The 26556-nt window shown below is 35.7% G+C and overlaps 1 protein-coding gene across 1 annotated transcript; it reads right to left on the reverse strand.

Moving 5' to 3' along the window:
- Positions 1-5689: 5689 nt before the first annotated feature.
- On the reverse strand, positions 5690-24574 carry LOC125858440 (cell division cycle protein 27 homolog B-like). Its single transcript, XM_049538227.1, is given in 17 exon segments — positions 5690-5897; positions 6271-6552; positions 6637-6856; positions 6991-7110; positions 7867-7943; positions 8364-8483; positions 9314-9379; positions 9473-9536; positions 9538-9682; positions 10644-10860; positions 11483-11638; positions 14060-14355; positions 21328-21425; positions 23643-23689; positions 23824-23933; positions 24078-24150; positions 24378-24574. Coding segments are annotated over 17 exon segments (2247 nt in total). The 5' UTR covers positions 24483-24574; the 3' UTR covers positions 5690-5846.
- Positions 24575-26556: the final 1982 nt, after the last annotated feature.

Here is a 26556-nt window from a genome sequence, read left to right on the forward strand (position 1 = left end):
TTTATCTGGCCCCAACTTGGCGAAATGTCCGTAGAACTTCGTAAAAACAATCATAAAAGAGTCTTGAGATGATTACCTTCGCAAACCAAGTGTAAACCTTGAAGAAACACCAATAACTACCAATTTATATCTGCAAAAACTAGCTCCAAACGGAGCTAATAGAAGGGAAAAATGATTGCCACGTGTAGAGATCACATTTCAAGACACGGGGGCACCCTTTAATGGTAGAAATCGCTAAAAACTTACCTTCATCATGCAAGAACTCCATTAGAACTCCCTCTTTAGCTTTCTTTCTGGTTAAGGAGTGAAAAGAAATGTTTTTATGGGTTAAAAAGTTGAGTAGCCGACATACCATAGTTTTTTACCCGAACCAGTTCGCGAGCCAAATTCTGCCCAGGCAGTCTGCAATAAAACCCTCATAACTTTTTACTCTGATGTCAGTTTGATACAGGATTTTGTGTGTTGCAGACTACACTCGTAGGCCTTTGATTTGATAGATCATGGTTCTTGTAACTATTTATATATTGGGAGAAAACATCGAATACATTTGACCCAAAGCTTAGAAAATTTTATTAGAGAAACTTCGATAACTTTTGCCGACCTTAGTTTCGCTAATTTTCTTGACTTCAAAACTTAACATACAAATATGGTGTTGTTATAATACCTTGTAACACATTATTCTTAGCATGTTAGACACTCAGAGGCTTATCCCCAAGGTATGGGATGATTTAAACCTTTCAAACAGACGAAGTGCTACCCGAGCCATTTCTTTAATCTCGAACGTTTGTTTGAGGGGTTCCTTTGACCTAAAATTTTAGTTTAGCTCCTTGATATTTCCACTCATTTGCAATCTTAATCTCCAATGTACTAAACCAAGCTATATACACCCTTATATAACCACGCCATACTACGCCACATATTATGCAATAATAGAGAAAAAAAGTACGGGATCTCACAAGGTTCCCCCAATATTTATTTTATTGAATTGAATTGTTTCTGGGTCCTACAAAATGAAACAATATTATAGTTGGTTTTGTATCTAGAGGGTCTAGTTCCTTCAAACATATTATTAGCAAATAACTTGAGGAAATTTTTTAACGATGAAGTTGGAGATAGGATTGATGGATTTGTGATTCCACCTGCTAAGAAGAATCATTTGGAGATTATTGTCTTTGATTCCTTTACCCAGCAGACCAGCAAAGTGTCTCCAGATACTTTTAGCGATGTCACCTTGACAAAAGAGGTATTGCATGTCTTCTAAATTAGTTCTTGCATGAGAAGAGGTGTAGCAGTAGTATTTGGGTTCGAGGGCAATGCCCATCCTTGCCATTTTATCATCAGTTAAGAGCTTATTGTTAATGGGCTCTCCACACTACAAAAGCCATTTTAAAAGGAATTTCTTTTCTCCAAAAATTTCCTTAAAAGTTGTTGACTTCTTCTTCTTCTTTTTTGCCTCAAGTTATCCCCAAGTAGACGCAGAGGAAAATTGCCCCAAGTTGGAAAGTTTCCAGATGGTCTTGTCCTTCTTATTTTCATTTAACGTAATACCTATAGAGTAGATTTTGTCCTTGATCTCATTAGTAGGCTGGGAGGTGACGATATCCCAATTCCAAGTTCTTCCATTGAGGACTTCTCTAAGATTTACGTCTAGAGAGGTAAAATCCACTGGCATGAACTTATAGATAGTCCCCCATGAACACCACATATCATACCAAAAGGAGACATCTCTTTTTCCAATATTCCACTCTATATGAGACTCCATCTCATTTTTTATGTCACAAATCGCTTTCCAAATCTGGGAATCTCCTTTTTTCCATTCAGTATTTGAAAGGTGAGAATTATGACAGTATTTGTCTAACATAAAAGAGCTCTAAAGGAAGTTGGAAGTTGTGATATTCCACCACTGTTTAGCTTTTAAAACTTTGCTAGAATCGGTGATGCTTCTAAAGCTAGCTCCTTCTTCAATATAAGGATAGCAGAGACTTTTCCACGATGCCTAGTGATATTTTCCAGAATTTAAAAATTGTAACGTTTTGCATATCAATGATTAAAGGACTTTTAATTTAAAAAAAAAAAAAAAAACTAAGAATGTCCCAAATGGATCTTTGACTTGACCTTGGTAGCAAATGCAAGATCATTGTCACGCCCCAAACTCGAGGGGCGCAACTGGCTCCTAATGTCAAAACTCAGGCCCAAGCCGGCCTTGCTGAACCATTTGCTACTAGCGCATGGCAGCCACACACAATCAAGTAAACAAACAAGTATATCTCGGCTTAAAACTAAGCCCTCGGCCGGCAAGGCCCCTGTCAACTGATCTATAAAAGAAACAGCAACTCCCAGGAGATCATATAAATAAATTGCCAACTAGCACAGAAGTCCTGATTGGGCCGTCGAGGCCACCATGATATCTATACCAAAACTAAAAGTAGGTATATATCAATACAATACATCAAACAGCTCACAAGCTTCAGTAAACCAACAACATAGGCCAGTATGGCCATAACGTAGCTATACACCCCACACACTAGTCTGCAAGCCTCTAAGAGTAGTAAAAATTTACGGGACAGGCCCCCAGCCTACCCATAAAGATATATACAACAAAAGATAACAAACCTCCCAACTCTGGCAGCTCCGGAGGAAAGGGGCTAAACAACTAGATAAAAGTCAATCCTGCTGCTGAGGAAGTCTACTCGGTCGTCTGTTAGGACCTGCATGCATAAATGCAACGCCCCCAAGGCAATGGGGCGTCAGTACAAAATAATGTACAGAGTATGAAAGGCAATAGACTATGAGGAGGTATCCTAATATACTGAAATAATCTGATAAATAAATCAAGGATAAGATAAGTATACTGATTTGCTCCTAAATCTAAACTTATCAAAAATAATAAAACAACAACCTACAGCTCGGCAGGTACAAACAACACACAAGACCACCTACTCAGGCCCCCATAAGCCCTGAAGGTGTCAATCAACCTATATACCCCTATCGGTAGTCCCCTATCCCCGTAGGCAGTCACATAGCCTTCTTAGGCATTAATATAGCCCCGTAGGCAGCACATAGCCCTCTTAGGCATTAATATAGCCCCGTAGGCAGCACACAGCTCTCTTAGGCATCAACATAGCTTATAGACAACTCATAGCCCTCTTAGGCAACAACATGGCCCTGTAGGAAGCACATAGCCTTCTTGCCTATCAATATAGCCATGTAGGCAAATCATAGCCCTTTTAGTCATCCATATAGCCCTGTAGGCAGAACATAGCCTTTCTAGGCATAAATCACATTCCTGCAGCTAACCACAATAGCCCCAAGGGCAACAATAACAATCAAATTGCTAAAAGCGAGCCATTTAGTTATAAGCAACATATACAAATAGCCTCTAAGTCGTGTCCCGACAAGGGAGGATTATATCAACTCGAGCCGCCAACAATCAACAATAATGGCTACAAGTGTAACAAGGATTACATTGCTCCTAAGTTTTAAGGAAACATGCCGTAAGTAGGGAATAGCCTTAACATACCTTTCCAATGAACGCTCGAAAGACCATAGTTCCTTCACGAAAGTTGTTCCTTATGTCCTAAGCTTCGCAAACACTATATATACACAACTGGTACGCACCTATAAACAGTTCATAATTAATCTTAAATCGGCAGATTTGCCATATTGCCCCAACTTGTTGAAACGTCTGTAGATATTCATATAAAAACAACCATAAAAGGGTCCCGAAATGATTACCTTAGTTAACCAAGTGTAAACCTTGAAGAAACACCATTAACTACATATTTATATCTTCAAAAACCAGCTCCAAACGCAGCTAATAGAAGGGAAAAACAATTGTCACGTGTAGGGATTATGTTTCTAGGCATGGGGGCATTGTTTAATGGTAGAAATCGTCAAAAACTAACCTTCATCATGCTAGAACTCCATAGGAACCCTCTCTTAAGCTCTCTCTCTGGTTTGGAACTGAAATGGAATGTTTTCATGGCTTAAAACGTTAAATAAGCCGACATACCATATTTTTTACTCGACCCGGATTCTTCCCCGACAGTCCCTAGTAAAACCCTCATAACTTTTTGCTCTGATGTCGGTTTGATACAGAATTTTGTGCGTTGCAAAATAGACTCGTAGGCCTTCGATTTAATGGGTGATAGGCCTTCTAACTCTTTATATATTGAGATAAAACATCCAAGACATTTGACCCAAATTTTAGACAAATCTTTAAAAAGGAACTTACGATAACTTTCGCCAACTTTTATTTTGCCACTTACTTAACTTCAAAACTTGATATACAACCCTTGAACACTTAAAATATGACATACCACATCATTTTTAATTTATTACTCACCCTCGTCTTTCCACGAAGATACGAGTTAATTTAGACGTTTTGGAAAGTCGAGGTGTTACAATCGTAACTCGCTAAATGGAAAATCACAAATGTCACTGTTTGTCCTATATGTGAAAGAAGTGCAGAGTCGATTGAACATCTTTTCTTTGGCTGTGAATTTGCAGCGTCTTTATGGACTAAACTACTCAGGTGGTAGCAGATTCAAAGGCTTGTAATGGGATGTCATGATGAACTGGATGGGTCATGAATCAACTTGAAGCAGCAGGTAACTCAATAAAAGTGCAAATATACATACTGTTAATAGCAAGTTGTGTATGTTATGATGTATGGCAAGAAAGGAATCAACGGGTATATCAAGGAAAGAAGACAAGTGCGAATGATTATAATAATTTAACATTCAAGTCATGAAGTTCATAATTTTAAGATACTTTAGATTTAGATTAGATATGGATAACTATTGTTTTTAAATATACTTTTTTAACTATTATCGTTTATAACAATACATAGCAAAATAAAATAAGAAAGAAATAATAACTTGCAAAGTACCCTTTAGTAAGTACTAATTATTATTTTTAAATAGTACTTTTTAACAATTATCATTTATATTTTATACCAATATACATAGCATGATAGCAATAGTATTTATTTTACTCTCACAAAAAAATAAGTGATTCGCTTTCTTATAGGTTGTCTCCCTATTATCCTCCCTATCCCAATTTATATAACTCACTTTCTTTTATAATCAGTATTAAATATAATCACAAAATTCAATTTTTAATAACAAATTAACTTTGAAATATTCCCTTTTCTTTTACAGCCACAAACATCTGACTTATTTTAAACCATAAATCTCATGTTTTTTTTCTATAACTCCATATCAAATTAAACTACACACATAAATTGAAACAGAGCAAGTAATAAATAGCATTTAAAACAGCAGCACTAATGTTTCAAGCAGGTGTTAGAAGTGGTTATTTGCCAATTTTTTCCTAAACTAACGTACAATCGAATTGCTGCTATATATTGAAGTTCTCAAATAATTCTATGAAAGCAAAAGTCTCCAACTGCCCTACATTCGCATAAGCACTACTCATATTATCATACATAGATGATTAAACCCAAGTAATAACACTACACACCTTTAAAACATATTTCAAATTTATGTACAATGATAGCAGTGTTTATCATCAGATCTGAGAAAAAATCCTGGTGGCTCTAACACCGCCAATCACAAATCAACTTGGAGAATATCAATGAAAAGTGTACGTTCAGCATAGGCCTCTTTTGGTACACAATGTCCTCTCAAGTGTGAGACGAACAAACCATGAAATCCTTTCGGAGCTGCAAAAGATTTTCATGAAAAGAACATGTTTTCTCAGTGACTTGTACGACATGGAGCTTTCTCGAAAGGAAAAGGATACAAGAACTTCAAGTAGTTGTATATTTTGAGCTGGATAATTTACAGCCTGATCTTCTCATTTTTCCAGTTCATTCAGATATGTTATAATTCATCTTCCATCTCATCTGGTACATGCAGCTTTTCAATGGCAGCCTGATAGAAAATGCGGAAACAGTGGGAAGGACAAAGGTCAGCTTATATAATTTGAATCAGTCTTGTGATAAAATATCTCTTCAGTAGACAAGCATTAGTACAATTCAGAAACAAAGGGGTAAAGAACGAAAGAATAAGACCAGGAAAAAAGAAGGCAAGATATTACAAAGTTTCCAGCACTAGAGGACAACATCGAAGGTGATTTCAGTAGATGTCTGAGACTATTTTCTTTCTGGTATCAAGTTAGAAATAGAACTATGATAGAATAAGTAAAAGGCCGACAGAAGAAACGAAACCATAATGCTCGACTTGCTGAAAAAAATTACCAGTATACACACACACATTATGTGCAGATGGGCAAATGGGCAATTACCTTAATGGTAGCAACATCAGTTGCAGATGGTTTTAAATCTAATGCCACTCCAAAATGAAGCATGGCTTTGTCGTACATATTACTCCTCTTGTATATCCGACCCATCAAAGCATAGACACTGCTCTCACGAGGAGCATGCTCTTTAAGTTCCTCTAAGACTTCTAAAGCGGCATCAAAACTTTCCGTGCTCACAAGGATGTTAGCCTTCTGATACATTGGAAGAGGGTTTTTCTTGTCTGCTACAATAGCCAGCTCCATCACTTCCAATGCCTCTTCATTTTTCTGTCCATCCATAAGATGCAGATTAGAGTCTAAATTAAGGACATCATGTTTCAGCATAAAAATCAGAAAAGGAAACTACTACACCTTCAGAGCGTGTAATGCAGTGCCAAGATATGACATGATAACAGAAGACTGTGGATTTATACCCAAAGCCATTCGAAAGTGATGCTCTGAAAATTCAAACTTCTCCTGTCGGAGATAGATCATTCCAAGCCCATACCAGGCATTGTAATGCCTGGCATCCACACGAAGTGCACTCTGATAGCTCTTAATAGCATTTTCAAAATCTTCTAAAGCAACATATCAGGAAAAATAGACAACGAGGCAAGCTTATAAAGAAACTAACAATACACCTCTCTACAATTAAAAGAAAAGATATTCCACGCTCACGTTTGACCAATAAAGGAATGATTGAGAAAGGGGAGGAATGGGACGTACTCATGACCACAAAGCGTGTGCCCGTATGCAAATCTAGGATTTAGTTGTACAGCTCGTTGAAAATTTTTAAGAGCAGCTTCATGGTCTTTCTGTAAACTATAGCAATTTCCCATAGCACACCTGTTATACCATCGATAAAGTATTAAAACTATGTCATAATGAAGAGAACAGATGATATTGGTTTTCCTGTTTAGCTCCAACTACTATTTGCAGCAGCAAGAAACACTGTTTGGCGCCTTGAAAGATCAAAGCCTTACTTGGCACAAGAGCTCCACAAACAGAACTTTTATCCAACTTTAAATGTGTGGATGCATGTAATTTAGCAGATGATAGTCTCATAGTGATATCAACATTATATTTCAACATGCACTGTGGAGATTACATTCCAGGCTAGAATGAAAAGGTCGCCCTTCATGTTCCACTTTATTGAGGCATTTTCTCTACTAGTACAAGTAGCAAAGAATAGCAGTTTTTAACAATCCTTACATAAATTTTATTTTTTAAATGAACAAGTCAGCCATTGGGTAAACTTCTCGATTATTTATCTACACCTTGAGTGCAAACACAGAAGTCAGAATTTTTAGACAGAAGGATGTAATTCCAATTGTTAAAGCAACATAATGTGTCTACCAGGTTAAGAATAATCAGAAACATAAGGAGTCACATTGTCAACAACTTGATCAAGGGTCAAAAACAGCAAACATGGCGAAGGACTGATGATCAATGATACTCAGCCATTCATGAGTAAAATAAATTAATACTTGATAAGATGTTACAAATAAGCCCAAATAACCACACATCTCTGGACAAAAGGAATAAACAGCACCAGAAATATCTATATCAGACAATATTATCTTCGGATTTTGCAGGAATTACCAAGATTGAGGAGCTAATCTATCAGTTGATACCAGCACCTGTGCCAGATAACTCAACTTCATGTCCTCCTTGAGATGCTAAAATTAAAATCAAATAGTTTGTCAGGAAAGAAAAAAAGGCAGAGAGAACATAAAGATTGGGACCCTTTTGGGACATAAGAACTAGTAGGATAACCATATATAACCAGTTCCTAACTACCAAAGGTTGAAAAAATATGCTTTTAAGACATAATTTTAATTAATGAACAGTACCCGGAAGCAACAAAAAACACCAGAACAAAAAAACTATTGTTATTAAATAATAGTAATAATGATCATAGAATATAAGCAAATAACGGTAATGTCGACATAACAAGGATCAAATAAAGTTTCATCAAACCCGTCTGGCATCACCACCCCACCACCCAAAGAGATGGTAAAATTAAAGGCAGTTAATACTTCCTCACAGCAAAGCATACATGTTCTGATTGAAACACTAAAAGAGCAAAGAAGACTCACAAACAACACTGTCGAGTACACGTCCATTCCTTCTAAACTATAAGGTGAGGCCAGACGAGCAAGGCCAAATGCATGATCTGCTTCTAGGTAATCAACCATTTCGAAGTATGCTCTTCCAATCTGGCATTCTAATTTCCTCATGAGATGCCACAATAGACAGATACCAAGAGAACCTTTTTTATTTGATAAGCAACAGATACCAAGAGAACTAAAGAGCACGTTAGGCCGAGAGATACCAAGAGAACTCAAGAGCAAGTTAAGCCGAGGGATAAGTAAAAAGAAAGAATCCCGTGCCCCACCACAAGTAGAAAGGGCTAAAGACCCTCAAACACCGTACAAAATGGTCCTAAAAATTATACTAGCAAAAGTAGATGTTCTCCGGACAATGCAACGCAGTGCCTTGAATCATGATCAATAATCTAGACTGTCCAAATGACAGTTCATTGTCCTATTCAAAGGAATTACTTCAGTACCTCACACGGCAGAATCAAGATCCTAGAAGACCACTCTTGGGAAATAGTGCTCCCTGCCAATCAATGAAATCTGAAGAAGACATGCATATCTATTCCAGGCCACTTAATATTCTTGTTGTGTACTGGAACAAAGCTATCTAATCGATATTTCTAGTACGCATACATAACTATATAACTAGTCTAAACATGGAACTTATACATCATGAAAGATCAAGTTAGATTCACAAAATTAACCCCAAAAAAGAAATGAGCATGTCCGGCTAAGTTTGAAGGAACCTACATACTGGAAGCAATTAGAGACGAGCAAATAAACAGTAAAGGACAAGAATGAATATCTCCTTTGATTCCCTGAACAAGCATAAAGAGAAAACTTAAAATGAACAGGACTTTGAACGGAGGAAATATAAAAATACATACATTGGCCATTGCCTCCAAAAGGGTTGGAGAAAAAGTGATCAAGACTGACTGAACCTTTACCTGAGAAAGAATCCATCCAGTGTGATAATGTTTGTGTGGGAGTTTGTTATAAACATCCAGTGCATCCTGTTCCACCGCAAAGCATCATATTTCAACCAAATCAATGCAGAGCATCAAGTGAATGCTGAAATTTATCCATTCAGAATCAAAATGTAATACCTGACATCTATATAAACAAGAAAGTCTATAGCCTTCCCCAAGAATCCTGAAAAGGGCCAATATAAGCACCTGAGAGGATAGATGTGCTGCTTACATTAACCTCAGAAGCAGAAGTTCCGGGCCCTTCTTGTTCAAGAGGTCTAGCATCTCCAGAATGGTGTGACACAGTCATATTTAGCCGAGAATCATCAGAAATGTCATTGCGAGTCCCTGAGATGCAGACCTAATACAGTTACGAATAAAAACACATCTCAAAGGTAGATGTCATTTTTCTTAGGTAGCAACAGTGCACAAACACAAGAAATTCCACACGAACATAGCTGTTGGTGTTCAGCTTTCTTCATTTTTCCTTTGATTTATAGTAGTATTTTCAGATGACAAAAAAAAATTATCTGTACTCTTGAATTCTTTCAAATGATTAATGCATCAATCAATTGTGATCCCACACATCCAAATTGTAGTAAACCAGAACTGGGGAACTACCGAAGTAAAGTTTCAACTTTGACGAATAATAAAAGAGGTAAGGAAAAAGTCAAAAAATAGAGGGAGAAAAACAATCTCCTTATGTTTGTGACGGAACCACTAAATTAAACAAGTATGCACAAGTCTATTCGAATTTAGGTGATCATGAAAGTAACTCAAGTATAACAACAACAAAATTTGTTAGATTTTCAGAAATATCACATGTAACACAATAGCAATCCATTTGGAGCACAGGCGGGGTTTTGTGCCTCCCTTAAGTTTAGAGAAAATATCTTCAGATGATATGTCCTTATTAGATGATAGAAGGTTTCCAGAAAAAACCAACCCAACTTCTTTTTCTGTACCAGATTAATATACAAATTTAGCTCCATGCAGGCTTGGATGTCAGCATATGACCAGCCAACTGCTGTTCAAGTGTACTATAACTTCTGCATAGAGAGGGGGGGGAAAGAAAGAAAAAAGTTGCCCGACACTCCGTTTTGTCTCACGCATTAATGTTGACTGGCTACACTCAAAAGTCAACACTTCTTTGTAATTATACTTCACTTCAAGCAATTGTGTGAACCAAACCTTAGGATTCACATAAAATATTTATGATGAGTCTCCACTCTAAAAAGGTGGCAATGCCTAGGTTGAAAATACAATGGACAACAGAATTGTCAAGAGAAAAGGCAAAAATATCAATCACCTTCACCATAGTTTTCGGTAGCCCAAGATTGTGCCTTTCGACTTGTCATGGAACGTAAAGTCATTGAGCTCAGCTTCGAACTACCATAATATTTGGAAGAATGAATTGTTCCATTTCCAGAAGCAGCAGATACATTTGAATTTGTGTTTCCAGTAGATTCTCCAGCAAGCCTTGAATTTCGTCGAGGGCCAGAATCAGAAAATAACCTCCCAGATATCTGGAAAGATGAGAGATAGTGGACTCAGACCCAAAAAAAAGGGGGAATGGAGACAACGAAAATCCACCATATAAAGCACCAGAAATGTAAAGGGAGTTTAGTGATTAAAAGTTAAAACTGAACAAATGCACAAAATAAAGGAGATGAACAAAATCAACACCATAGTTCAACAGGCTAAAAGTTTTTAAAAAAATTCTCGTTTTTAAACCAAAAGAGGTTAAATAATACAAAATAAGAGCTTAGCCTCTAACAACCGACTTCTACAGGTGAAAATTGGTAAGGACAGCAGATTTGCACCAAAAGCTTCACACACTAAAAGCTCACTTCCAAATTACAACAAAAGAGAAAACTAATACTTGAATTGTTATGAAATCATATTGTGAAGAAGCTTTTTTTATCACGAAAAACTTAGAATAAAAGCTGTTTCACTTTGTGAAGAGTCATATAAAGGCATCTTGATTGATAGACATACTTAAAATGGATTATGAGGAAGTACGACATTACTTCAGTGGGAAGTTTCTATCAAAAAGCTAACAATCCTGCAGCAATTATACAGAGAAAGAAGAACTTAATATTAAAATAGACTAGATGACTGAAACCTATGTATTATAGTACTGCAGACCTTTCTTAACTTCCCCTCATCAACAAACTTTCTCCGAGGGGCCTGAATGGTTGAATTGACAGTTGCTCGTGGAGAATTATCAGCACCAGCCACAGATGCATTAGTTCCATTTTGCTGAAAATTTCTACAAACTGGAGGTGGAACCACTCCTGACAACTGCAAAGAAGTTGTATTTTACAAACTTTCGAAAAATCAAAAAGAAATTCTAGTGTTGCCAAATTGCATATAAGAATGTCAGTTGCTTCTTTAATATAGAAGATTTTGTCACCTTTACAGATTGTTTAGCCAAGCTTTTGGGAGGCCAAAAGTGCTTCTTCTTGTTTTTAAAGAAGTGTGTATGCTTAAAAAAGTGAGTTGTTTAACCAAGCTATGAGGAGAAAATAAGTGTTTCGGGGAGCAGCAGAAGTTTAAAAAGATGGCTTTTCTCCCAAAGTGCTTTATTGAAAAGCACTTTTGAGAAAATACACTTAGAAGCACTTGTTAAAAACATGGTCAAACACAAACTGCTTCTCACAAAGCAAAGTCACAAACTGCTTCTCACCAAAAGTACTTTTTAGAAAAGCACTTTTCAAAATAAACTGATTTTAGAGGCTTGGCCAATAAGGCTATTAATTTCACTTCAATTAACAAGAACATAGTTCTGTGAAACTATACAGATATCATTAGAAAGTCACCAACTATGTTCTAAACCGGAGAAGACGTTTGTTTTAGGCTCCATTGGATTGAGAATAAATTAGACATTTTCTGTGCTCTTCAAAACTTGCAATCTGCTTTAAATTAGAGTCAAATTCTCTGATTGCTACCCTCATCCTCAATCTAAAGAAACTATGATCTAACTCAGTGTTATCAAAGTGCGCTTTAAGCGCGCTTAAGCCCTAAAGTGAGGCTCAAAACGTGTTGAGCGCTTCGCCTCGCTCTATGTGCACTTCAGTGTTGTCATCAAGGTTCCAAGGCAAGCATTTCCTTGCCAATGAGCCTCTTATGAAGAAGTGACACTAAATAATTGATATTCCACTTTATCATTAAAAAAATTCGATTTCTTTGGTCATATAAATTTGTCATTCATATTTATAATTATTAGTCTTGGACTAAACATATATATTTGTATTCTTTTCTCCCTTTGCACCTTTTTTCACTAAAGTCCACGCTTTATTTGCGTTTTGCGCTTAAAGCCCCCACGGACCTTAGAGCTTTTTTGAGCTTTTCGCCTTTGATAACACTGGATATAACTAACAAATACATTGTCACCATTTTTATTAGAATGGTAATGGTGTATTGCTTGGTACAAAGGAAAATCTAGAAAAACATGTCTCACTCAGGATTATCTACAGAGGAGGGGATACCAGTTATGTAACAAATGGTATATGTGTAATAACAACAGAGACAATCAATCATATATTCTTGCATTGTCCTATAGCAGCACAAATATGGCAGATGTTTTACAGTATTTTGGACGTGAAGTGGGTAATGCAAAGATCAACCGCAGACTTATTTAAATGCTGGAACAGGAAAGGTGTAAAAGGGCCTTTGAAAACTAAATGGAATACAATTACAGCATGTTTTTGATGGTGCATATGGAAGGCAAGGAATAGAAGAGTTTTTGCGGGTCAAGCTAACAATACTATAAAGATCAAATCTGACTGTAATATTTTGTTCTAGTAGGATTAGGATGGATTTTGTAAATGATGTGGAAACCTTATGACAGTGCATAGATAGCTTGCAATAGAAGGTTACAGACTTCTCTTGGTTTTTGAACTTTTGGTGGTGTACTCGGGTACAACCTTTGTGCTACATCGATAATACTTACCTTTTAAAAAAGATCACTAACCTAATACTACTTTTCTTTTATGCAAACTTAGATATATATATATATATAATCTGTCAATGTCTAATTCTTTTTTTTGAGAAAGTAACTTTGTATTCACAAAAAATAATCATCAAAAGAATGATGAGGAGAAAAAGTTATGTTATCTTTAAAGAAAAATAGAAATTAAGCATCTTCACTGCAATGCATACAGCGATAGCAAGTAACAACCAATGAACCTTTTCTTCAGTTAGCACCAGAAGAAAAGAGTTCCTATTTCCCATATAGAAAAGACACAAAAGATAATATGTCATTGAACAGACAAACTAACAACTATGGATGTATATAAACAATGTAGAGAAAAATTGGAACAAATACTGGTTAACTAGAGACAAGATTTTTGATTGCAGATAGAATGCAAGCCATGAGCAGCAGCATAATCTTAAAAAGTAAAACAATCACCTGATTTGGTTGAGTAAATAGCAACTATCTCTAGGATTAACAAAAGGATAAGCTGTTATCCTGTTTTTGTGGCATGCTAAGTTATCTTTATGTATAAAAGGACTTGTCAGAAAGAGGTCAAGTTAGAAGGTTCAGACATGACTATTATAAAGTCAACCCAAATTCTTTTATCAAAAAGTGAGACTTCTGATTAAGGTGAAACCATTTTAAAGTTCTACTATGATACTCCCCAAGTGAAGATAATTGGCTATTGTTTAAAATCAACTAAGGGCTTACAACAAAAAATGTTTTACAAGTCGGTATCAAATTACCTGTGATGCCATTGGTGAGGGAGTGTTGTAGAATGACATGTTAGTAGAAACCCCACCTAAATTCTGGATAGCAGCTGCTCCATTATAATTTCCAGACATTTCTCGAAGATTATTGCTGTGTGTATGTTTTGATTGCCTAGGGCTGATGTCACCTGAGACAATATTCGTAGAAGCTACATTCTGATCATCAGTGGATGCTTGTAAATTTTGAGATTGGTTCCCTTGGTCTATGTGTTGTTTCTGAATGCAAAGCAAAGATGCTTCCCCAAAAACTGCAGCTGCTTCTTCTGCAGCACCTGGTATGTCGCCCAACAATAAGGATGCAAAATATAAAATCATAACTAAATAACAATGGCAATCAATATAACCTTCAACAACAACAACAACAACAACCCAGTGAAATCCCACTAGGTGGGGAATCAATATAACCTTCATGAAGTAGAAAATAACCTGAAAATATTATTTGGAAAAAAAGTAAATGTATGTTCAGCCATTCTTAAGTCAATGGAAATTTATGCAAAGTTTTCAAGGACAATACCACCAGTCAAGTTCGCTTTCTATATAGCTAAGTTCTCCAAAACCACTTAAGTTCACAATCCAGGCAAACAAGAGAAATATCCCAAAATTCGGCAGAAAATTTTAGAAAGTATAACAATTAGCTGAAAATACTACATTTGTTCCCAATTACTTTTAAAGATGAAGGAAATGTTTCTGCCTTTGAAAACAAAATCTCTCATCATGTCATAATGATTGTATCAAATAGTAAAATCTTTCTAAAATAAAACAATGGTATCTACACAATCCCAATGTGATGACCTGACCGTTTTAGTTTACAAATCCGAATCATGTTCCGAGACTTCTTGTAGCTCAGGATAGCTATTTTATTTAATTTTGGACACTGGTAAATGTGTATATATTTCATCATGAGCAAAACAATTCATGGATTGTACTGAAACCATTTTTGGAAATTCTACTATCTTATTTCTATACTGAATCTAAACATCAATAATATAGACAATATCATTTTAGTATAACTGATTACGCCAAAAACATAAGATCAAAATACAATTCAATTTGATAACTGATTACACCAAAAACATAAGATCAAAAAGCAATTCCATTTGATCCTCCGCATAAAATTCAGTATTTACTATGTTCTCAAAACGCCTAGAGTTCCTCTCATTCCATACTGCCCACCAAATGCTTGCAGGAACAATTCTCCATCTACTTCTGTTCTTAGCCTGCAGTCTGCAGACCTGCTTCCTCCCAACTCTGAAGTACTACGGACATAGTCATGATATGCCTTTGAGATTTAAGAACAGTCTCCACAGCTATCTTGTGATCTAGCAATGAAGAAATAGATGATTAACTATCTCTGCACTATCACCACAAAAGAAACATCTAGAACATAATGATACCCCTCTCTTCATCAAGTTGTCTTGAGCTAGCAACCATACAAAACAAGCCACTTTATGTGGTATTTCAGTTTACAGAGATGCAATTACAGGACCAAATGTTTACTTGCTGAATGGGGTGATTCAACCTACTATAAACAATTTTCACCTTGAAAGATCTCATTACTTCCTTCCCACCATAAAACATCTTGTCCTGCCTCCAAATCACTGAACGATTCAATTGTGCTGAAGAAACCAGCCACTCTTTGGATTTTCTAATCATTTAGCTATCTTCTGAAAGTGAAGCTCCATTCTTGAGGCGTTCAATGGGCTGCTATAGTCCTTTGTTAATGTAGGACTAAAAAGTGTACGTCTGGGAAGAGTAATTCCAGGTTGCCTATCTCATGACAATCATCCTTCTAGAAGTCAGTCTTTTTTCCCATTATACACTTTAATCTTGGTGTTGGGCTTGAGTTCATTCTATAGTGTTCTGATGGATAGCCATAGGCTTCTCCTTTTCTGACACAAATCTCCACAAGGTGTAGTATTATCTTCCTCCTCTTTCCGCCACAAAAGTTGATTTTCATTATTGTACTTCCAAAACCATTTCACTCTAAGTCCCTTGGCCTTGCTCTGTATTTTCAGATTCTTGATTCTCAATCTCCCATATCGCTTTCTAGCTAATAGTGTTTCCACTTTACCAAGTGGTATCCATTTCTTTCTTTATTTTCTTGCCAAAGAAACTTCCTCCTGATTTTATTCAACCTATTCATAATTCCTGTGGGGATTGTAAACACATACATCATATAAGTCGGAAGGGCATCAGGGACAAAATTTGTAAGAGTTGATCTACTCCCAGAGATAGATATTGAGTCTTCCATGCCATTTTCTTCACACTTCTCAATCACAATATTCCATATTTTACTGGACGTAGATATAGTTCCCAAAGGCATTCCCAAGTACATGGTTGGTAAGGCACCAATTTCACCACCTAAGATTGCATTCAACATCTCCATATTTGGCACTACATTGATGGGATACAAGAAACTCTCCTCCAGTTAATATGCAAGTCAGATGTTCCTTCAAATAGCACTAGAATCACCATAAAAAAATTTGAGTTGCTCTTCTTCAGCATCACAAAATATGAGTGTATCATTGGCATATTGATGATGGGTTATCTCTAAGCCGTATCTACCAGCTCTAGCAACATCAGAACCCTTTAGCCAGCCATTCAGATTTGTTGTTTTAACCATCCTTGTCTGAGACCCTTTGTGCTCTAAAAAAACATGTTGCTGGGCTATTCATAAGAACTGAGAAGCTTAGTACTAATATGCAATATTCAATCCAGTGAATTCATTTCTGTCCAAAACCCATCCTCTCCATTAGGACCATAAGATATCCTCAATTAACATGATCATATGCTTTCTCCATGTCTAGCTTACACAAAATTCCTAATTTCTTTTGCTTCAACTGGAGTCTATTGCTTCATTGGCTACTTAGACAGCATCCATGATTTGCCTTTAATGAAAGTCGTCTGTTAAAGAGTACCAATTTTGCCATCACACTTTTCAGCCTTTCTGTTAGCGCTTTGGAGCAAAGTTTGTAAATGTTGCCTATCAAGTAGTTCGTAAATGATTTGCCTTCCTTTAATGAAGGTCATTTGTAGAGTGTTAGAATAGGAATAGGTATATACAATCCTACTTAGAATAGGAATAGGATGTTAGAATAGAAATAGATATATACAATCCTACTTAAGATAAAAATAGGAATAGTATATAGTATCCTACTTGGAAAATGATCCAATTGTAGTGTCTACAAATAAGGTCTCTATGTAATAATAAAAATACACAACTCAATAATATTTTTCTCATATATTTCTCACATGGTATTAGAGTCAGGCTCACCCCAATTGTTGTTCACCGATGTTGGGCCCCCAGTTATAAGTGTTCACGCTCCAGTTGAGGCTAGGCTTGCGTGGGAGTGTTAAGAAGTCTCACATTAGCAGAGGGATGAGAAACTGGTCTCCTTATATGAACTTGTACAAACATCCCCTCATGGGCTAGCTTTAGAGGTTAAGTTAGGCGCAGGTGTCATATTTTTACATAGTATCGGAGCTTCTATGATCTTGGTAGAAAAAAAAAAAAAAACTTTCGCTGCTAGCGGGCACCTATGGCCCATATATGTCGCCTGTCTGGCCATTGGTTATGTTCACAAAAGTAGGGCCAATGATATATGCATGAACCCCATATTCAAGGGAACAAAACTAAATTAGAGAGGTCATCATGCATCAATTTCCAGCGACTTTCTAGGGTTGTTTTGTGTCAACCCCATATCTATCTGTGTTTGTGTAGCATCGTGTCATCTTTCCGATGACCACATTCTCATATTTGAATTGTGTAGCACCGTGCCATCATTTCGATGACTACTATCCCATTTTTGACTACATTGGGAATCGGTGACTAATTTTTCATATTCAATTTGTGTAGCACCGTGTCTTTTCGATGAATACTTTTTCATATTTAATTTATATAGTACCATGCCATCTTTCGGGTAACTGCATATCTGATTTTTGTAGCACTATGTCATCATTCCGGTTACTACTTTCTTTTGTGTAGCATCGTGCCATCTTTCTAGTGACTATTTTTTCATATTTAATTAGTGTAGCATCATGCCATCTTTCTAGTGACTACTTTTTCATATTTAATTATTGTAGCATCGTGCCATCTTTTTGGTGACTCCTTTTTCATATATAATTTTTATAGCACCGTGTCATATTTCCGATGACTACTTTCTGAGAAAAGGCCTAAAATAGTCCCTCATCTTTGGGTTAAGACTCAAAGTCATCTTTGAGTTTTCACATGGAGCATTAGTAGTCCCTCATGTTTGCAATATTGGTGCACTTTTGGTCCTCCTTCAAAATTTTACCTATTTTTTAACATTGATTTTATTCATAATTGATGTATGAATGTTTAATCGTCATTTTATATATTTAGTAGAAATAATAACTCGTTGTGGGAGATTGTGAGAAGAAAAACACCCTATTTTGTTTAGTAGAAATCATATTGCAGGTAAAGTCGAGAAGTTCATCACGATGATTTCACGTACAATAGTACAATTTTTTCTTTTCTTGCAATGTCATATGTTAAAATGTTCTTAGTTTAGCTGCAATAATATTTATATTGAACAGAACAAGGTGTTCTTCTTCTCACATTCTCTCACATAGAGTTATTATTTCTACTAAATATATAAAAAGACAATGGGTCATTCCTTACATAAAATTATGAACAAAATTAATGTTAAAAAATAGGCAAAAATTTAGGGGAGGCCCAAAAGTACACCAATATTGCAAACATGAGGGACTATTAGTGCTCCATGTGAAAACTCAAGGATGACTTTGAGTCTTAACCCAAAGATGAGGGACTATTTTGGGTCTTCTCTCTCTACTTTCTCATATCTAATTTGCATAACATCGTGCATCTTTCCAGTGACTACTTTCTCTTACCCGATTTGTGTAGCACCGTGCATCTTTTGGGTGACTCAGATCTTATTTACGTAGTTTCAACTTTTGTCAATGTTCTGCGAAATCCAAGAGATCTGAGTTTTCCAGCAATATTCTTTTTTCTTTAGATTCACTTTTGCCAAAATGCTATACTCAAATATTTGGGCTAGATTACAGTGATACTTTCTTCACTGTGATCTCGATGAAGTAGTCTATATGGAGCAACCACTTGGATTTGCTGCTTAGGGGGAGTTTAGTAGCCTTATATGTCGATTGCTAGTGGAGTTGATAATTTTCTGCATCAAATTCAGTATTTCATGAGAGACCTCGTATTGAGATTGATTGTCATTTTGTCAAAGAAAAGATACTCTCGAGAGATATTGTTACAAAATTTATGAAGTCAAGTGATCAACTTGCAGATATTTTTACCAAGTCCCTCACCGATCCCCATATTAATTACATCTGTAACAAGCAAGATGCATATGATTTGTATGCACCAGCTCGAGGGGAGTGTTAGAATAGGAATAAACAAATACTATCCTACTTAGAATAGGAATAGGATGTCAAAATAGGAATAGGTATATACAATCCTACTTAGAATAAGAAAAGGAATATAAATAGTACTCCCTCTGTCCCAATTTATGTGACTTACTTTCCTTTTTAGTCAATCCCAAAAAGAATGACACATTTCTATATTAAGTAACAATTTAACTATAAAATGTCTATTTTACTCTTAATGAAATGATCTACAGCCACACAAATTTCTATCATTCATTTTGGACCACAAGTTCTATAAGTCTTCCTTTCTTTCTTAAACTTCATGCCGAGTCAAACTACCTAACATAAAATGGGACGAAGGGAGTATATAGTATCCTATTTAATAAAGGATTGTATTGTAGTGTCTATAAATAAGGTCTCTGTGTAATATAGATACACAATTCAATAATATTCTCATATATTTCACATAAGAGAATCTACAAGTTAGCTCAGGATAACTATTTGGGATTTGATTGGAAAATTTAGTTAGATTCTTAGATGGTTCGATTGGGTTTGGAACACATTATGCATAAATAGCATTTTTAGAAACAAATAAAGAATCCAACCCCTCATTTTGTACAATATGTGGTCCAAATCATAATTTAACTGTATGGTTGGATCCATTCATTATTTGTGACTCATAGAAAGTGGTTTCCTCCAATTATGAGTCCATTTGATATGTTACCGTTCAAAAAAAGTGAATAGATGAGGGCAGATTTTTTAGATGCAACAATTATAAAATACCAAATTCATCATGTTATAAAAGAAAATCTAGTGCAAACAACTATTTTTGGAGATTTTGAGAGCATAGCTTGTGGGGAAAAGGTGAAAAATATTGAGGATCAAGGAGAAACATTGAGGTAACGTTTTCAAACATTCTTTGATCATTATAACATATTTGGATCATGCATCTAACACCATATCCCATGATTTTGGTGGTCTTTCTTCCTTGCGGCTATATTATGGGGAACTGCCTTACCCCCGACAAAGGTGGAGGATTGTCGAGGGTCAATTGGAAACAGTCTCCCTATCCCATAAAGGTAGGGGTACGACTGCGTACATTTTACCTTAACCTTCCCCAGATCCCACTAGTGGAATTACACTAGGTTTGTTGTTGTTGTAAAAAGATTGCTAACTACAAACTCATTTCAGTGTTGATAGCTTTAAGGATATTTCAAACATTTTAACAGAACCAAGTGTTTATCAACACCTTATTTTCAGTTTGTGCACTACTATCCAAACACGTACGTGCTTATTCATAAATTCAACTCCAACACTTAGAAAGTGTTTTTTTGCACTTGATGTACACTGTAACTACAACTCATTTTAGTGTTAATAGCTTCAAGGTTATCTCAAACATTTTAACAGAACAAAACGTTTTATCAACACCTTATTTTCAGTTTCAGCACTTCTATCCAAACAAATGTACTTAGCCATAAATTCAGCTCCAACACTAAAAAAAGTGTTTTTTTAGCACTTGAGGCTTAAAACCTACTTAAATTCTGCACTCCAGTCACAAATTGTTTAAGAAATTCTAGCTTACGAAATTTAAAGAAACGTCTACTACTCACAGAGTTGATAAAATTGATTATTAAAGTAGTTTTTATAACTAAGAAGTCTACTCTCTGGTTTCAAAGCTCGGGGGCTGATTGGTCCAACTGTCTACCTTTGTCCATTTAAATACCAGATATCTGGTCCACAACTCAGCGTCCAACATTGTGTTACTATTGTTTTGGGGACAGAATTGATTATTAATGTTGTCGCAATAACAAATATCAAAACACAGCAAAATATTGCAATAGACCTTAAATGTTTGCTCAAATTATTCTGGCACAAACCTAGTATACACAACTCCTCATATGCAGCCCATAGCAATGGATCCAATAACAATGCTTGATTGAAATGCTGGATGGAACTATTTCTTCTATCTGTATACCTGAAATAACTATCCAGTTCATGAGTACCTTGGAGGAGTGCAATCCAGGCTTTTTACAATAGAAGATCATCACTATCACAACTCTTCTTAAGCTCCATCAATTGTTGATTAACAAGAGGTTAAGGAAAAAAAGCAACAGAAAAATATACCCAACCTTAGGGAATAACTCAAGAGATATCAACAACATAACATCCACACAAAAATTGAGGGCAAGCTTCTTAAAGTTTTTTAAAGGAAAAAGTGAAAAGGAATTATCATCTTAAAAAGAGGTGGTTAGGAGGTCTGCCACGCTCTTAGATGGTCTGAGATGCATATCTGCTACACTGATGTATCCAACAAAAAATGTGGTTATAACTTATAAGGCAGTAGAGATTATTCTCCTACAAAGATCAAGGGCATCAGAATGTCAATGTCCAGTTTGGTTTTTTTGGCGAAACATGAATGCATTGTGGTGAAAAAACATGCTCCTCAACTATAATGACCAAGTCCCAAACACTGAAATTTAAACAAAAAAGAATGGCCAAATACATAGATAGGGGAGCCCCTTTAACATGACACCTTTTGTAAGATAGCCTTATAAACTTACAGAATGATTAGACACTTGAACTTGTTCCAAATGTATCGTTTGAATACAAGTATATTTTTCCCTTCTTCCTTTTTCCAAAAATTATCTGGAAAAAACTCCTAACATTTCAACCCATCTCTTTCTCATTCCAGCAAGCATCTGAATGAAACAAATTACATAGCTCCATTTCTCGAAGAAGAAATCTAGAAGGCCGTGAACTTAATGTCGCTGCTGATTGCGTCGGCACCATCATTTCTGATGGCTTCCGCAAAGCTCCGAACTAGGAAAAACCTAAAGCAAAACCCACTTCATATTTTCATACAGAGAGAGAGCAATAAAAATATTAAAATTATTGTATTTCGAACTTAAAAACAGACTTCCAAATTTAAATGAAGGAAGAAAGGTTGTGTCCAATTACTGTGATGAAGATGTTCCGCCGGCGAACACACTATGTTACACAAAGGTCCAAGATAAAGTGTTGATTGATACTGATAGCTTGATTATAGGAGTAGAATGATTTGGTATTGATTGTAATTGCCTAGGAATTGATTATGTGATATTGTCTTTCCTAAATTAGTCTTAGGACTCATTGTATAAGTACTCATTCTCATTGATTGTATATTCACGAAGAAATACAAAGAAGCTTTTTCTTCTTCTTGAAATCTTCATGATGAGGTGAGTCATTTACCTCGCATCACTGGGGTTCCGTTTTTTATCAAAGAGGTCGAATTTTCTCACTTTGGTTGGTTGTCCGCAACACAATCTCCACCTGGTCAGTTCCTTTTGGAATTGTTTTTCGTTGAGGTCGCTAAAACATTTTGAGCCTACAGCTCTATTAGTTTTTAATTTTATTCGATCATCGGAATTAGGCTTCCGGTGCAACACTAGCTTTCAAGCTAGACCACTTAGTAATTGGTTCACTTTACATTTCATTGCCAAGTGAATCTCATGCACTTGGTCTTAAAAATACAAGTGTTCACAGGACACACTTCAGTCAAGTAAAAGTGTCCAGATGGTTACTAGAGAAGTTTAAAATGTCTATCTTCCAAAAAGTGCAAATTTTAAGGTGTTATCTAGGTATTTAGCCAAAAAGATATTCAAGAAAAAATAATGAAAGAATCTTATTAATTCATATAACCCATATCTTTTAAGTTAATAAAGTTTGGCATTGTTCAAATACTTGATGGTGCAGTTTCCATAAAATTATGTACTTAAAAGAAAAAGGAAATGATGTTGAGTCTATGCTACCATTCTTCTCCATCATACTACACTTCAATACGAGAATAATTTTCACATTAGAATAGAAGAATCAAGTTTTTAAGTTAATAAAGGTTGGCCATAGTTCAAACATCTGATGATGCAGCGTCTATACTATTCTTTACTTTACAGTAAAAGGAATAGATGACAGTACTATTCCATTACATTCTCCTCCATCATATAAAATAGCAAGTAGAGGATAGTGACCTTTATCAGCACGAAGTATCTTTCATGTGCACTAACAATTTGATGATGATATAGTGAACACAACCAAAATTCATTGTCATAGTGAAGTATTAGCTTCATTATTCAGATAGATCAAACCAATTTCAGAATGAAGAAGCAAGGCTAGAAGTTAATCCTTCTCTTAAATAAATAATATATAAAATATGAACCTGTAAATAAGACCAAGAAGGTAATGCCCAGCTGCACCATTTGGAACCTACACAACAACCAATTAGCTATAAATTAAAGAAGTATGTCAATGGCTAACAGGAATAAAATAACTGGAGATGACAATACTATAAAATCTGCAAAGTGGATAGATATTTGGAAGGATGGTTTTTACGACTCTACCTCTGCAGTTGGCTCATTAGGAGGGCAAAGTGCTGTCTCTGCTTCAGTGAGAAGATCCATCTGGAAGCATGATAGTGCAAACAAGTAGCGGGATTGAGCCATACTTGTCCCTTCATATAAAAATTTAAAAAGGGATGATTATGAGCATAATCTCAAGGACAAGTGTTATCAGAAATCGGAAGATAATAGGGAGGAAAAAAAGAGATATTGCAACACAAAAATGTAGTCATATTCACTGAAAATACGACACGCACCCTTGAGAAGATGATATGCAGCATAAGCCTGTTGGTTGTGCAGGTAGCAGCCAGCTAAAAGCTGCATATTTGTCTGCAATGGGCATAGTACATTATAGGAAACAAGAGAATTGACCAGCTTAAGAGATTTCAACAGAAGTGCATTAAACCCTCACATTCTTGAGTCAAATTCCACTAAGGGCAACAAGAAACAAAAAAGTGAACTCCAAGAACAAAACCTAAAATCTCTATAAACGACAAATTGAGTAATACATATGTTTACAAAGACTGATGAAGTGAAAACAAAAAAGTGTGGAGTACCTCAGAGGGGAACTCGGCACAGAGTCGTTCACACATGAAAATGGCGTTGTGGTACATAAAATGGCCAAGGCTGTTTTGCACAGACTCAGTTAGTAGGGTTTCCATTGATGTTTGAACACGAATTCAAAGAGAGCCGAGGTTAGAGAGGGAGAGGGAGAGGCGAGAGGGAGAGAGAGATTCAATTTTTCAATTTCAATTTGAGAGAAAAGGGTGCTACATTTTCTCCACCCACCGTCTGTCCTCTTTTACCCTCTGTTCACAAAAAAAAAACAATTAGAAAGAATTATTAATAACTGAAAATAAAATGGCAATGGGGCTCACCTCAAGCGGGGCGGATTTGTCCTATAGCAGTCTAGGTGCAGGGCGGAGAGGCTTAAAATAAATTTTTGAAATTCTTTTGCAAGACAGGTTACGGGTTTTACAAATCATTTTCTTAATACGTTATTAATTTTATGTTTTTGGTCCTATTACTAAGTTATTCTGTTCTAATACATAGTAGTACTATGTAATAATTTCTCCTTTCTATAAAAATGCCCTGTTTAGCAAATCGGTCAAGTTTATTCGTTTTCAAGTTTTTTGTTTTCAGAGAAAGTTATTAGATCAACAACAAGCTCTATCACTAAAATAAATTCGTCAAATTAGCTAAAAAGAAATTAATCCTATTATTATCTATAAAATATTATAATGTACGGTTTGTAATCTATTCAAATCTATTAATTAGTGATAGTGTGTAATAAAATGGAATAAAGGAAGAAGAAAAAAAAAAGAAGAAAAACTTATGTGGGGTGGGGAGGAGCGGGTGAATGTGGGTGTGAATGGGAGGGCGGGTGAATATGGGCAACAATGTTATGCGAGGCAGATCGGGGCGGGTTAAAATTTTGCAGGTTGAGACAAAACCCGCTCCACCCCTATCCCACGCCCAACCCGCTTCATTGTCATCCTTAAATACTCCCTCAGTTTCTATTTATATGTCATCACTAATATACGTACCAGCGCGATGTGCAGATAATATTTAAATATTATTTTTAGTTATTTTTTATTGTGATATGAGTATATTAAATCATATTACCTTTAAAAAAAATCCAGCTATCGTATTGTTCCTCATTAATGAAATGTAATCCCTCCCCCTCCCCCTCCTGTAACGACCCTCTTAGTATGAATTTTGCCCATTTTTCTGAGTTTAACCCTTTTATTAGCTTTTATGAATAATTTATGACTTGTCATAAAATGAGTCAAATAATTTTCAGATTAAACAATGGATTATTTTGATACTAACAATAAAAGAATTTAGAAAAAAAAAGGGATCAAAAGATGTTTTTTTAAAAATAAAATAAAATAAAATAGGCCAAGCCCTAAAAGGAAAAATAATAATAAAATAAAATAGAGTAAATTTTAGGTTTAGCAAACACAAAATCATATTTGTATGTCATAGCTATAGTTTGCATAATTGCGCTCCATAGCAAACTTTATATTTGCTATGGAGCATCAGATTTGTATAAATCGTTGGCAGGAGCATCAAATTTGTATAAATCACTGGCAGGCCTCTCGTTTGTATAAAAGCGATATGTATTTGTATTATTATAAGTGTATAGGACGAAAATATATGTTTTTGTATTTTTATATATAGTTTTCTCTCTCTTTATACAAACACAAACACAATTTATACATTTGTGTTTGTATAAAGTGAGAGAGGGGAGGGAGAGTGGCAAGTGAGATTCTCTGGGGAGAGAGGCGAACGAAAAGGTATGTATATATACAATTTTCTCTCACTTTATACAAACACAAACATATTTTATACATTTGTGTTTGTATAAAGTGAGAGAGGCAAGAGAGACTGCCGAGCGAGATCAGGAGAGTGGAGAGCGAGAAATCTGGGGAAAGAGGTGAATGGCAAATTGTTTGCTACGGATTAGAATTAAATGAAATTGTGGTTAGAGTATTTAATTTTAATTAATAGTTTGCTATTTTATACAATTCTCCCAATAAAATAAGGGGGAACGAGCCCAAAATTAAATAAGAAAAAGAAGGATAGACAATGGCAGCATCGCTGCAAACAAAAGAAACAGAGAGAAAAACGCACGCACGCACAAACACACTGTAGGAGAAAAGAAAAGGAAAAATGGAAAGAGGAAAATAGGAATTTTATCGCAAAGCATCAAGGTAATGATTTTCGTCCTTC

The sequence above is a fragment of the Solanum stenotomum genome, chromosome 3, assembly GCF_019186545.1.
Source record: "Solanum stenotomum isolate F172 chromosome 3, ASM1918654v1, whole genome shotgun sequence".
In the NCBI taxonomy this organism is placed as follows: domain Eukaryota; kingdom Viridiplantae; phylum Streptophyta; class Magnoliopsida; order Solanales; family Solanaceae; genus Solanum; species Solanum stenotomum.